At 40.4% G+C, this 12367-nt stretch overlaps 2 protein-coding genes across 5 annotated transcripts; one reads left to right on the top strand and one right to left on the bottom strand.

Annotated features, from left to right (window-relative positions):
• Positions 1–329: 329 nt before the first annotated feature.
• si:busm1-163l24.3 (uncharacterized) lies at positions 330–7741 on the bottom strand. The gene is made up of 6 exons (XM_059553375.1): positions 7513–7741; positions 7189–7388; positions 4679–4785; positions 1735–4548; positions 1364–1581; positions 330–432 (listed from the first exon to the last, which is right to left on the bottom strand). The coding sequence occupies exons 2-6, from the start codon at positions 7370–7372 to the stop codon at positions 330–332; spliced, it is 3426 nt and encodes a 1141-aa protein (XP_059409358.1). The 5' UTR covers positions 7373–7388; positions 7513–7741.
• asb16 (ankyrin repeat and SOCS box containing 16) lies at positions 7206–12320 on the top strand. 4 transcript variants are annotated; one of them, XM_059553387.1, is made up of 7 exons: positions 7206–7352; positions 8991–9372; positions 9465–9732; positions 10293–10701; positions 11076–11159; positions 11248–11361; positions 11536–12320. In XM_059553387.1, exons 2-7 carry the CDS (start codon positions 9036–9038, stop codon positions 11719–11721), a joined length of 1398 nt encoding a protein of 465 aa, XP_059409370.1. In that variant the 5' UTR covers positions 7206–7352; positions 8991–9035; the 3' UTR covers positions 11722–12320. The 4 variants fall into 4 exon arrangements, with proteins under 4 accessions (XP_059409370.1, XP_059409381.1, XP_059409364.1 ...); XM_059553398.1 differs by having other exon boundaries at positions 7225–7352; positions 9086–9372; XM_059553381.1 differs by lacking the exon at positions 7206–7352 and adding an exon at positions 8443–8740.
• The last annotated feature ends 47 nt before the right edge of the window (positions 12321–12367 follow it).

Below are 12367 nucleotides of genomic sequence, written 5' to 3'. Positions count from 1 at the left end.
ACTGTTCAATTAAAAGCATATTCAACTGATTCAGAATATACAGAGCATTATGATGAGCATTACCGATGCTATACAGATTAAAAACATGATTATAGAATAAAAATGGGACTTTAAAATGTATAAAAGTACCAAAACAACAACAAATACGTTTACAGAAATACTAGATAAAAATTCAAATAAAAAGATGAAGTAGTCTTTTACAATCAGTATTATATTTAGATTATTTACATTGTTACTTGATTTACATTTCTAGGAAGGAAATGCACAAAAAGAAGTATGCAGAGTTTACAAATTATTTGTGTTTTTTATGATTTGTGTTATTCTCATGGTCAGGATTTGGCTTGATCTTGACTAATTGCTGGTACTCCTTCAATCCCATGAGCCATCAGTGCCTCACACAACTGAGTTAGGTATGTCGAGTCTGGATATCCACTGTTGCACACAAACAAATATTTCACATTCACACAAAAGGCTGAATTGGATATTTTAAATGTCAAATTAATGCCCCTAGTAAAAAAAAACTATCCCATTGTTTATTCAAAATACATTTATATCACACTAACTACTAAAAATCCATTAACATATTTAGTGACATATCTCTCAAGACTTACTGATACAAAATTAGAAAGGAAACTTTTTTGGAATATTTCTTTATTGCACAATGCAAATTTCACAATATTTTGGCTAACTTATTTTAATATCACTATTAATAAGGACTGTATGATCTCTGTATAATCTTTAAATGCAAGATATTTAAAGTGTACCTAAAGTATACACTATCAGATATACTTCAGTATGTCTTTAGTTGGACCACAATTAAAGTGCATTAAGTAAATAATAGTTTTCCAATTATCCAGACACCAAGTATAAGTATATAACAGTTTAATATACTAAAAGTACAATTGTAAGGTGTTTTTTAGTAAGTACATACAGTAAATATGTTAATGTATTTTACATTCTATAAATCTATTTAAATTTAATTCCTTATCAAATTTAAATTACAACTGATTCCCTTTTGCAAACTTAATTTCAATTCAAAAATGTAACTTGAATTTAAAAAAAGTATGACACCTCAATTGGCAATGTCTGAGTGACAGCAAATGTTTTAACCATGCCATGGATATCCTGTCACAGTCATGTAACAGATTATTAACTAATAATAAAAATGGCTACTCTCTACTACAAAAGAGATCCTAGTTTGTAGACACCCTTGTGGTTAAGCTAACAAGTAATAGCATAAGTAATAAGATAATTAGCACTCTCTAAAATCATCGAAATCACACATCAACATGTCTATGCCACCAGCCACGGTATAATTATCTTTGCAAGCGTAGTGTTTGTTCAGCTTAGCATCTGGACTCACCCACTCTTCCCTCCATCCACCCTGGTCTTGTGGGGGATCCTGCCCCAGGTTACTTTTGCATCACCACCAGCCTTCTTGCTTGAGCTAACAGTAAATGTTAGGCCTTGATTAAATGCCTTTTCAAGGCAAGGCAATAAACTCCGCCCCTTTGGGTTGAGTGGCAGATAAGCCACAAATTGACCACCCTCGAATGGTGACCCAGGACAGGGATCCTTATCCTAGAAGAGATTTGTAAGGCACAGGAATTAAAAGGTAATATTATATTATATAACTGATGTTATAATATTATTATAAATTAATACACAATTATAAACTATATGTCTGCACTGCTTTACTTTAATAAACTAAGATATAATACACAAAGCTAATACCCCTTGTATCCCATCAGGAATGCAGTATGTGATCTTGGCCGTTGTGTATTTGTTATAACCTGGAAGACTCAAAGTCATCTCCACACATGTCATAGTGCCTTGGATGCCCTTATGTTCTGTGCTGTCCTCTTGTCGTGAATGCTGCTCTTGAGTCAGATGTTCCTGTTGTGTATCTTTTGAGCTACAACTTTGAGAAGAAGGTTCTAGGGGATCCGGTTCAGAGTTTAACTCCCCTTTCCCACACACTCGGCAGTATTTATGCAGTTGTAGGCAGTCAGAGCAACGGATGACACCACAGGTGGTCCGTTTCACATTTGCATTATTTGCTCCACACACGCATTCTTCTGAAACAATATGTGACAGCAGGTTGGTCTGTTTCAAAGTCATTGAGGTATCTTGTTTTTTGTATGCTTCAAGTGGTAAAGAAGTTGGTCGATCATTGTTTTGTCTTGTTGCGTCTTCTCTGGCATAATTAAATTGGCTTTGTGAGTTTGTCTTGCTTAATTCATCCTTAGTAGATCTAGTGTTTTCCAACCTTTCCAATGTAGATGATTTTGGTTTGGTTGATAGTCCTTCACTCTTGTGACTGCTGTTAGACTGAGCCACTTGAGTTGAATCCTGGAAAGAAAACTCCTTCAGACTGTGATCAGATTTGGAGTGATCAGCTTTTGATGACCGTATGCTCAAAAAAGACATGGCTGCTCCTTGATCTACACTTTCCTGCAAGGTCTTTATCTGTGGTAAGGAAGGAGACTTCTGCCCCGGATATATTTCCTTAAATACATCACTGGCTTGAGAACAGAGCAATTTTGGGCCAAGCAAGTAAATGCTGTTCCTCGTGGTATGCAAGAAGACCTTGCGAAAACGTGACCGCACATTCAAGCAGCAGGTTTCAAACAGTTTATCTTTTTCAACCACGCCAAGCTCTGTCAAACTCAACTCCTGAGTACAAAAGTCGCTAGCTATCATAGCCACTAGTTTCTGAAGCTGCCGATGACTTTCTCCAACCTTTGATGAATCTGTGCCCTTCAGTGTCACGCTCGTATCACTTTTGCCTGCTTGTTTCTCAGTCATTTCTAAGCCAGATTTCATGGCTTCCAGTTGCTTGCAGTAGACCTCCTTCATGTACATCCACATCGGGTAAGACACAGTAAGTTCTGCTTCTACTGTAGGAATCGGAGAATCTTCATTGGGTTTTCCACCACTGAGGCTATTGGATCTTGCTCTTTGATAAACATGTGTGCTAATCATTGGCTTAGCTGTAATCTGGTTATTTTTCACCTGATCTTTTAGGTGTGGCCGTCCTGAGAAACTATTGGCTCTCCTTAAGGGGGAATTGGAAGTGGACAGCGTTGTTGAGGTGGGAGAAGTTGTCTTCACGTCAGTATTACTGGCTGATAGGGCATTCACACTTGTGTTCACTGAAACTTTGACTCCTGTGGTCAATGTTGAAGTGAGTCCAGCGGCAGTGGCTGGTTTGGCCTTGGATGTGTTGAAGGTGGTTCCACCAAATGTATTCCCAGATAGCGGGTCTTGTTTTGTAAACAGGACATCCTCTCCTGTACAGCTTGGACTTGTCACCCTGAATGTTTCAGTTCTTTCCCTGGTCAGTTCATTACTGAGTATGCCTGCAGTGCCAAGCGAAGATCTTATGGGTGGTGTTGCTGGGTCTAACATTAGCATGTCCATTTTAGTTGTGAGACTCTTTATGTCGCCACCCATCTCTCCTAGCCCAGAGCTTTTAAACCGAGCCGCTAGTTTGTATTCTTTTGTATTCCCAACGTCCCCTTTTCGTTCAGTGCTGGAGCCGATCAGTTTAGGGGGCACTGGAGTGTGTACTTCACTTTTTCTCTTAACCTGTTGCTCTCTCCCTAAGGATTCAAGGGATGCTGATGGAGAACTGGAAGAGGATGCTGGCATTTCTGTCAAGTTCCGCATCACATTTTCCTCCCCTGCAAGCAGTAGCATTTGTTTGGCCTGAGACACCTCACTTTTTTCTCCAACTATATAAATGCTGTCCTGGTCATAACTAAGCAGAACATTAGGCAGTACTAACTGCACCTTTTTTAATGCAGAATTCAGTCCGTCTGGCATGTAAAGAGCATCCTTTTTAATCTGGTCTTTTCTCAGACAACCCTCTAGCTGTTGATAAAGCTGCCTGAGCTCAGTATGGGCTTGACACATGTTCTGTTTAACCCCTGACCCACTTGGGACATCTGACTGTAGGTACACGGTGGTGACCCCCTCTGATGTAAGGGGAACCACTTGTACTCCATGAATTTGCAGAATTTGTTTGTACTCCTTAATGCTTTGCAGATACGCAAACACATCAGCTTCCATGATGATCGAAAGATCCTCCAAATTAGCTTCATCTATCCTGCACTCTGCCCCCTCCTCCATTTTGCTTTTCTTAGTCCGAGTAATGCGTTCAGTGAGGGCTTCATTGCTGTCTTGCCGGTCATAGTGCACATGTCCTAAACCTCCCATGGATATAGAGCTGACATCTCCTGAAGACCGGGATGCAAAGCTGACCCATTTCTTTACACTCGCAAGGTCTTCCCTCTTCTCAAGACTTTGACCTCTGTCTCCACTAAAATCAGGATATTTGCCCTTTGAAAGGTTATTATTAAATAACGTCTGCATATAAGGAAAGGCGCCTTGAAAATCAGAGTAGTTGCCTTGCAAGGTGCACGTGTCTTGCAATAAGCCACGCTGCATACGTAGACCAGGAAACTCACTGCGCAGTACATGCAGAGTCTCTGCACCGCGAGGAAGCTGACTGCAATCTATAGTCACAGTGATATCGAGGATCACCTAAAGGAGTGCAAAAACATCAACTTTGTGAATGTGTCAAAACAAAATGAATACTAGATTAGATACGATTGAGGAATGATATTTGTCTTTTTTTTATCAGTCAAATGCAATGTTAATACAGTCAGCAAACCTTATTTAGACTCTGGGAGTCTTGTCTTGGTAGACTCAGGGAGAGTTCATATTTCATACCATCTAGCAGTAAAATGTGAGGATGATGACGAAGTACACTCTGGCCCACTAAATAAAACCAGAAAGAGAGGATCAATCTCATTTGAGAGGCAAAGACTTGCTCAGCAGTCTATACACTAACAAATAAGATGTTTGCACACACAGATGTCATTTTCTCTCTGTCTCACTAAAGACACAGATTCTCACTTATCTGACTCTGCTGCAAGTCACACACAAAAGCACAGTGAAAACTCACTCACATTTAATCAGGCTTGACAGGACATAAAGAATACCCCGTCACAACCTGCCCCCCCCCCCCCCCCCCCCAAACACACTTTATCAGCAAACTGACTACACAACTAAAATGTTGCCTTGGCAGACTGATCGTCTAGCAAGAGCCAGAGACTTCATTAGGTATATGCCAGCCATTTGGCTGCCAATCAGTGCATTTTGGATTTGTTCCAACTACCAGCTACTTTGGTAATGACATTAAAATGCATTCATGTATATACCAGAAATATAAAAAGTGGGGTATGTTTGGTCAACATTTTATGCTTTATATTTTTATTAAAATATATTATTAAAATATATTTATATTAAATAAAACCCGTGTTCAGGGATGTTCCTTTTTTTTTTTTTGCCATGCATCAGTCATAAAGCTCACTGTAGAGGTGCCTCAGGTGTTATATGTTTTGCCCAATATATTTATTGCCCATGGTTCACACGTACTCCATCTGCAGTGCGTATACAATAAGTTATGTGTACGCGGTTCAGAAGCAGCAATGAGAGCACATTATTGTAACGCGAAAGCACATTAAAATAACGCACGAGCGCGAATCTATCCACTCGCACGCAGATTGCCTTTGCTCTGTTAACAAAACCAGATGCACGTGCTCGGATCATAGACTGTATAAGGCTCAGATACACGCTGCCTTACAACGTGTCTCCTCTCGCTCAACCTGTGTCCTGTGCACTCACAACTCTCTCTGTGCTCATGCGCAAGATATTACATCTTTTCGCACCTTTTTATTTATAACCTTTTCTGTTCTCATCTTTTACCGTGTGCAGTGTGAACGTTCTGACCCGTTAACATGGGCTTAAAAAAAAGGCTACGCATCACAGACAGAGTGTGTGAACCTGGAGTTAGGCATATGCCCAGTCTGCTCTGTTCTCGCGCTCCAATTAGGTGCGCTGTATCCTGATTGGTTCAGATAACATACTGCGGGAGGTCGGGGCTGCGGAAAATCGTGCTCTAAAGCGATTTAGAAACCGCGCACACTCAAATCGCGGTTTTTTTTTCAATTTCGATTAATCGCACAGCCATACCTTAAAGGGATCATTGGATGCAAAATTCACTTTTACATGGTGTCTAAAATGTGTCTTGGCAGTGTGTGTAGTGTGTACACAACCACCATGATGATAAAAATCCACCCAGTGGATCATAAATCATAACCCCTTTCTCAAATCAAGCCGCGCACAGATTCTTGGCAGACTGACGTAGTTCTGCACAAGCCCCTCCCATGATTGCTGACTGAAACTGCCGTTTTATCACATACCCACCCTGAGTGAGCTGTCAACAGTCCACCATTGTTTCGACGCTGAAATTGGTTGTAGACAAGTATGGCTCCTATGCAATTGAGGGCTTTTTTTGTTGGATGTAATAATGAACATAGCAGTTGTCATTTACTCCTAACATCTGAGCCGCTGAAGACGCAGAGGATTACGTTTGTTTTTCAAGGGAATGCACCCCCCTGATCTACTTAGATGCGTTTATGTGTGCCCGAATCATTCGTGATCCAGCTTCACCTCCAGAAGAAGTGAATCACCTTTCCTAATAATGCGCTAGTTAGCAAGTTCTGTCTCAGGGAATGGCTCATCAACCCACATTAGAGAGGGGCGGGGTGAGCAGTGCTCATTACCATTTAAAGGTACTTGCATCAAAACGGGTTGTTGTTAACAGCTGTATTTGACAGGGTAAAACGGGTGTTTTACATTACCACTGATAAATTTTAACCAAATTATGTACATTTATCATTAACACATTAAATAAAAATATCAACTCATGGAAAATGGGCATCTGATGACCCCTTTAATATTTTTATGACGTAGCAACCCTGCATGATGTGGACTATTCTATTGCTTAAATAAATAAATAAATCAGCTGTTCAGTTCAATAACTGAAGAAAACTTTTCCCTGCAATTTCAAGTTATGGTTCAAGCAGACAAACAAATAAATAAATAAAAGAGATGGACTATTGAAATTAAAATATTTAACTTGCAGGATGTTCAACTTTAAATTACATTTGTTTTGCAAAAACAACTATCTGTGTTAATATTTAGAGGAAAACGTAGGCTGTAAAGTGGCACAGTTTACCCCACTTTTCCTTAGCCATTTCACCACTATTCATGTATTCATCTATTGACAGCACTACTTTGATGTTTAACAGCAGTCATCGTCAGACATGTAAATACCTGTGCTCTCCTCAAACGTGACGAGGGCACGCGGAGGTGTCCGCGCGATGATGGTGACGGACGTGACCTCTCCTCCTCCGTTCCTCGGGCGTAAGAAGTGAATCAGAAGTTTGTCCCGGAGCCGTTCGTGATCCACGTCTGTTGGCAAACCGTGAACGCACACTGTACGGCCTTCCTCTGCCATCCTTCAGGGCTGCCACCTATAAACACTGATGTTGAGTAAACACGAGTAGATAAGGGCGGTATAATTATTATTGTGTCACCAAACAAGCCATTTGAGCAGATAAATATCGAAATATCTTTTCCAGCTTTGTCAGTTACTACCTTCCTCATTACAATAACCAAAAGGACGTAAAAGTCGTTGTCCTGTCCACTGTTTGTGTTCGGAGCTCGAGCGCACAGGAAGTGTAACTAACAACAGTTCGTGAGAAGAGACTCCGTTACACTGTCGTTTTTTAAAGATGATTAGGCGATGTATTTATTTTTATTTTTTCACCTGTGTCTCGTCGTTCTGTGCTCCTTTTAAAATAGAGGACTTCCCCTTTTTCCAAAAAAAAAAAAAAAATAGTTCGTTATTTCATGCCTGGCAGCGTCTGAGAAATAAAAGTGAAAGTAAGAACGCAGATGATGAGAAATGGTTAGACTGACCCACTTTCCAAGGTTTTATGACTTGAGCTACATGCAAACTGGGAAATCATGAGTAAAAGTCGTGCGCCTAATGTGTTAGTTATTTATTGTATTATTTTTTCCCCCATTATTTATTTTATAATCTAGTTTTATAAATTATTAATGTCCCATGTCGTGTCTTATTTTACCATTAAAACCCCTCAGCCATTAAAAAAGCGTTTATGGGTAGATAAAAAAAAGAAGAAAATGGGTCAGCAGCATGCAAAGTCTTTTTCATAAGATAATAAAGCACAAATAGTTTTTTTTTGCACATCTTGAGATATTATTCATTCTACTACTTTTAGAAGTTCAGTTGTTTCTTATGAGTATATAAACGTTACAACACAAAAGGTACACTTAGCATGTCAAGGCACCAATCTTAAGTTTTCTACAGCCTTTGTAAAAAACATCAACTCAAAAACATAAATCATTGTATACAGGTATTATACATTTAATACAGTTATTATGATAAGTATTATTCTGCTGAATGCATAAAATAGTTTGCAGTGACTGCGTACTGAATTTTCATGAACCACTACACCCATATCTGGCCAGTGACAAATGTTTTGTTTTGAATTTAACACAGGACAAGTGATATGACAAAACAATAATTCGACGCGCCATCTACAGGCGATATCGTGCTAGTGCAGGAACACATTTGCTCACATTCTAGTCTATTAATATTCAGAGCTCCACCATGTGTCAGGTCAACAATATCTTGTGTCAGGCAGCTTCGTTCTCGAAGGGACATGCGGTCGTTTTATGAACAGAAATTGAAAATATTTCCAGCCTTGCCTGTTATAAATACCAAACAAATGTTTTAAGCAAGTTTATCATTGTTTATTGAAGTATTGCCAGGAATTGAGAATCTTGAAGAGCGTTCAAGGTAGGAAGACCTTATCTTTAGAGCATATACACTGTTCTCAGTGTTATTATTGCATGCTGTTAATGTGATTTATTAGTCTGTTCCTTAAACTCAGAAACAAAACTTGCTGGGTACCATATATATGAGTTTTACTTACTCAACTGTGTTCCTATGGCTGATTGGAAAAGGTTATGCCTCTTGGGCAATGCTGCTTTACTAACACTCCTACAGTGCAAGGACACAATTTCTGTGCCAATACCTTTTGCTCTAGGCGTACAACTCTAGGAGGCTTCTAAACACAAAAGCTCTTTTTGGGATGTCCCGGGACACCTTTGCCTTCACCTCTGCCTCTCTGCGCTCCTTAAGGCTGGAGCAGGAGCTGCAGGACTGGGAGGACGCCAGGCGGGCACTTGCACACAGGAGGGCTATGATAAGACGTCCGTTACCTGCCGCCCCCAAACTCCGACATGGAAACGAGAGGATCCAGACGGTACGTGCTCCACCACCCCAAATACAGTGCAGAGACGCAGCCATCCATAACATCTTTATGTGTGGAGATATGAAGAGAGTGTATGCAGTCCTCAAAGATGCAGGCATGGTGAATGCACTGATGGAGACAGTGCATGAGGAGATGGTGTGGGCGCCGGAAATGGGTAGGACTCTTATAGACGGCCACCACACACACACAAACAAACATATGCATTTAGGTGTATTTGGGTGAATTCTCTCCACTCATTTTTTCCAGGAATGTGGACTCTTACCTCGAAGGTAAAGCAGACGTCTGCGCTGCGTCTGGCTGCCAGCAGGGGACACTCCGGCTGTGTCGAGGAGCTGCTGTTCAGGGGAGCAGAGGTGGATGCAGACCCCGGCGGCCGTACAGCTTTACATGATGCCTGTTCTGGAGGCCATCACATCTGTGTGCGCCTGCTCCTAGACCACGGGGCTGATCCAGACCTGCTTGCTGTAGACGGCAATGCCCCGTTGCACCTCTGTAATGCAGCAGAAACATATCAGTGAGTTGGCCTCACAAATAAATGTTGTTCTTTAGAGCTTTTTATTTACCAAAATACACAGCCGTTTTCAGCATTAATAAACTGGGTTTAAAGTTAGTTTACCTTAATAAGAAATGTTTCTTGAGAACCAATTCAGTGAATTAGAATGATTTCTGAAGGTTCATTTAAGACTGGAGTAATGATGCTGACACTTCAGCTTAGACATTACAGGAATAAGTTACATTTTAAATTATATTAAAATATATATTCACAGTATCACTGTTTACTAAACATTTGATCAAATAAAGGCATCCTTTGTTAGCATAGGAAATCTCACAATTCCAAAATGTTTAAATGTCATCATTTACTCACCCTCACATCACTCTGACCTGTATTATTGTCTTTCATTTGTGAAACACTAATAGAGATATTGGCATGAGTTCAGAGCTTTTTTCCCCATGCAACAAAAGGCGATTCATACTACATAACGTCACACCATGTTGAAATGAAAGTTCAACATTTATCTTTTTTTTTTCCCTCTGGCACACAATAACTATGCCACACTCTCATCTGCTCTGCAGGTGTGCTGAGCACTTGGTGACGAGTGGTGCGCTGGTGAATGTGGCCCAGCGAGACTCTGGTCTCACCCCTCTTCACGTGGCCTGCAGGAGAGGACTGGAGGACCACGTGGAGCTCTTCCTGTCCTATGGAGGAGACGTGACAACTCGAAGCCAAGAGGGCGAAACGCCCTTGAATGCAGCCTGCGCTGGGGCGGAGAGGCCTGCAGATGCAGGACGGTATCTGCGTATTGTGCAGAAGCTGCTAGCGGCCGGGGCTGATGCACAGACTGCTGGGAGGAAGAAGCATACGGCCCTGCACAACGCCTGTGGAAACTGTTGTCCCTGCATAGTTAAGCTGCTGCTGGAACATGGGGCTCGTGCGGACGTAGCTAACTGTGCTGGATACACACCCATGGACTGCCTGTTACAGGTGCGATGATGATGGGATAGAGGGCGAAGACTTTTGCAAGATGCTGTTTTTACTTTTAGATGTTGATTTTCATAAAATATTGAGAGCAACTTATATTAACACAGCTCACCCCAAAATTAGAAATTCTGCTGAATGATTTCTGAAGGATCATGTGACACTGAAGACTGGAGTAATGATGCTGAATATACAGCTTTGTCATCACAGGAATAGATTACTTTTACAGAAATATTCAAATAGAAAACACTTATTTTAAATTTTAATAATATTTCACCACATTACTGTTTCTACTGTGTTTTTGATCAAATAAATGCTGTCCTGGTGAACATAAGAAACATAATCCAAAAGGTTGAATTCTTCTCTCTGTATTTTGGCAGGTAATAGAGGATTACCCAGACCAGCAGCCAGAGGTTGTGGCTCAGTCTCTTCTTAATTATGGAGCACAGCCACCCTCCCCTAGAGTGAGCACAGACTGTTATGTGTCCTACCTACTTTACCTACACTTTGCTATGAATCCTTATTTTATATATCTGCCTGTATTTATCCCAGATGCTGAAACTCTGCCTGCCTTCTCCTGCCACTTTGGAGGTAATGCTGAACTGCTACCCAGTCATCCCAGTGTGTGAGGAGTGGTTAGAGGACATACCAGAGAAACTACTAAAGGTCTGTCTGTCTATCTTGTTTTAGTATTATTAGATGCATTTTATACAGTAAGTTTACTTTTCGTTTTGGTTGGTTATTGCCTGCTGTTTTTATCAGCAGTGGTCGATCTGTTTGTATTTTCATTCAGAAACTAATATCTCATCCTAATGGAGAAAACACTTGTTGTGTTCTCAGGAGCATCAGTGTTTCTTCGACGCGGTCAGACAGATGATAGGTCAGCCGCGCTCTCTTCAGCACCTCTGCCGCTGCGCGCTCCGCAGACACCTGCGGTCACTGTGTCACCTCGCAATAGTCCAGCTCAACATTCCCAGCACTTTAAAAGATTATCTCCTGCTGCGTAATGATGGACTGCTCCGCTGAGCTGCATTTTTTGACAAACAAAAATAGTTGATAATGGGTTGAACTTGTTTTGCACAATATTTAGCATTTGTGATAAACATATGTTGTTATAAATTGATGTTTAATGGTTTCAGATCTTTCTGGATGCCTCTTGACAATAGTAGTAATGAGGATTAATGGCCCCGGGCCAAATGGGACAGTACCCTGGGGACTTTGACCATCAGTGGCTTTGAACTGAGAGGACCACAGCGGCTTAACAGACAGACGTAAAGCACTGCAGATGTAATATTGACACTGATAGGTGGGTAGTGCTTTAATATGTGCCAGTGGCGGCTCTCACAATGTGAAATAAACAAAGTGTTATTAATAAATAAATAAAATGCACTCTTGGCACTAACTGAATCCATTATTGCTTTTTATGTATTTATTATTTTGATGTTGTATACAAATATACACTCTCACTGTTGCAGTGCCATTTCTTTATTTATCACAGTTTCTAGTTTATTTGTTACATTTTGAAAAATGAAGAAATTATATTGTATATTGTAGATCTACATCAGATTTATTTGTAAACTACCACATTTGCAAAATAGAAGTTGGATTTGTCAATCAATCAATAAACAAACAAACAAACAAACAAACAAAGAGCTAAAGTTTTAAGTAATTA

This window comes from Carassius carassius, chromosome 1, assembly GCF_963082965.1.
Source record: "Carassius carassius chromosome 1, fCarCar2.1, whole genome shotgun sequence".
NCBI lineage: Eukaryota > Metazoa > Chordata > Actinopteri > Cypriniformes > Cyprinidae > Carassius > Carassius carassius.
The sequence above is the reverse complement of the archived record's forward strand: the minus strand, read 5'-3'. Positions and strand labels throughout refer to the sequence as shown.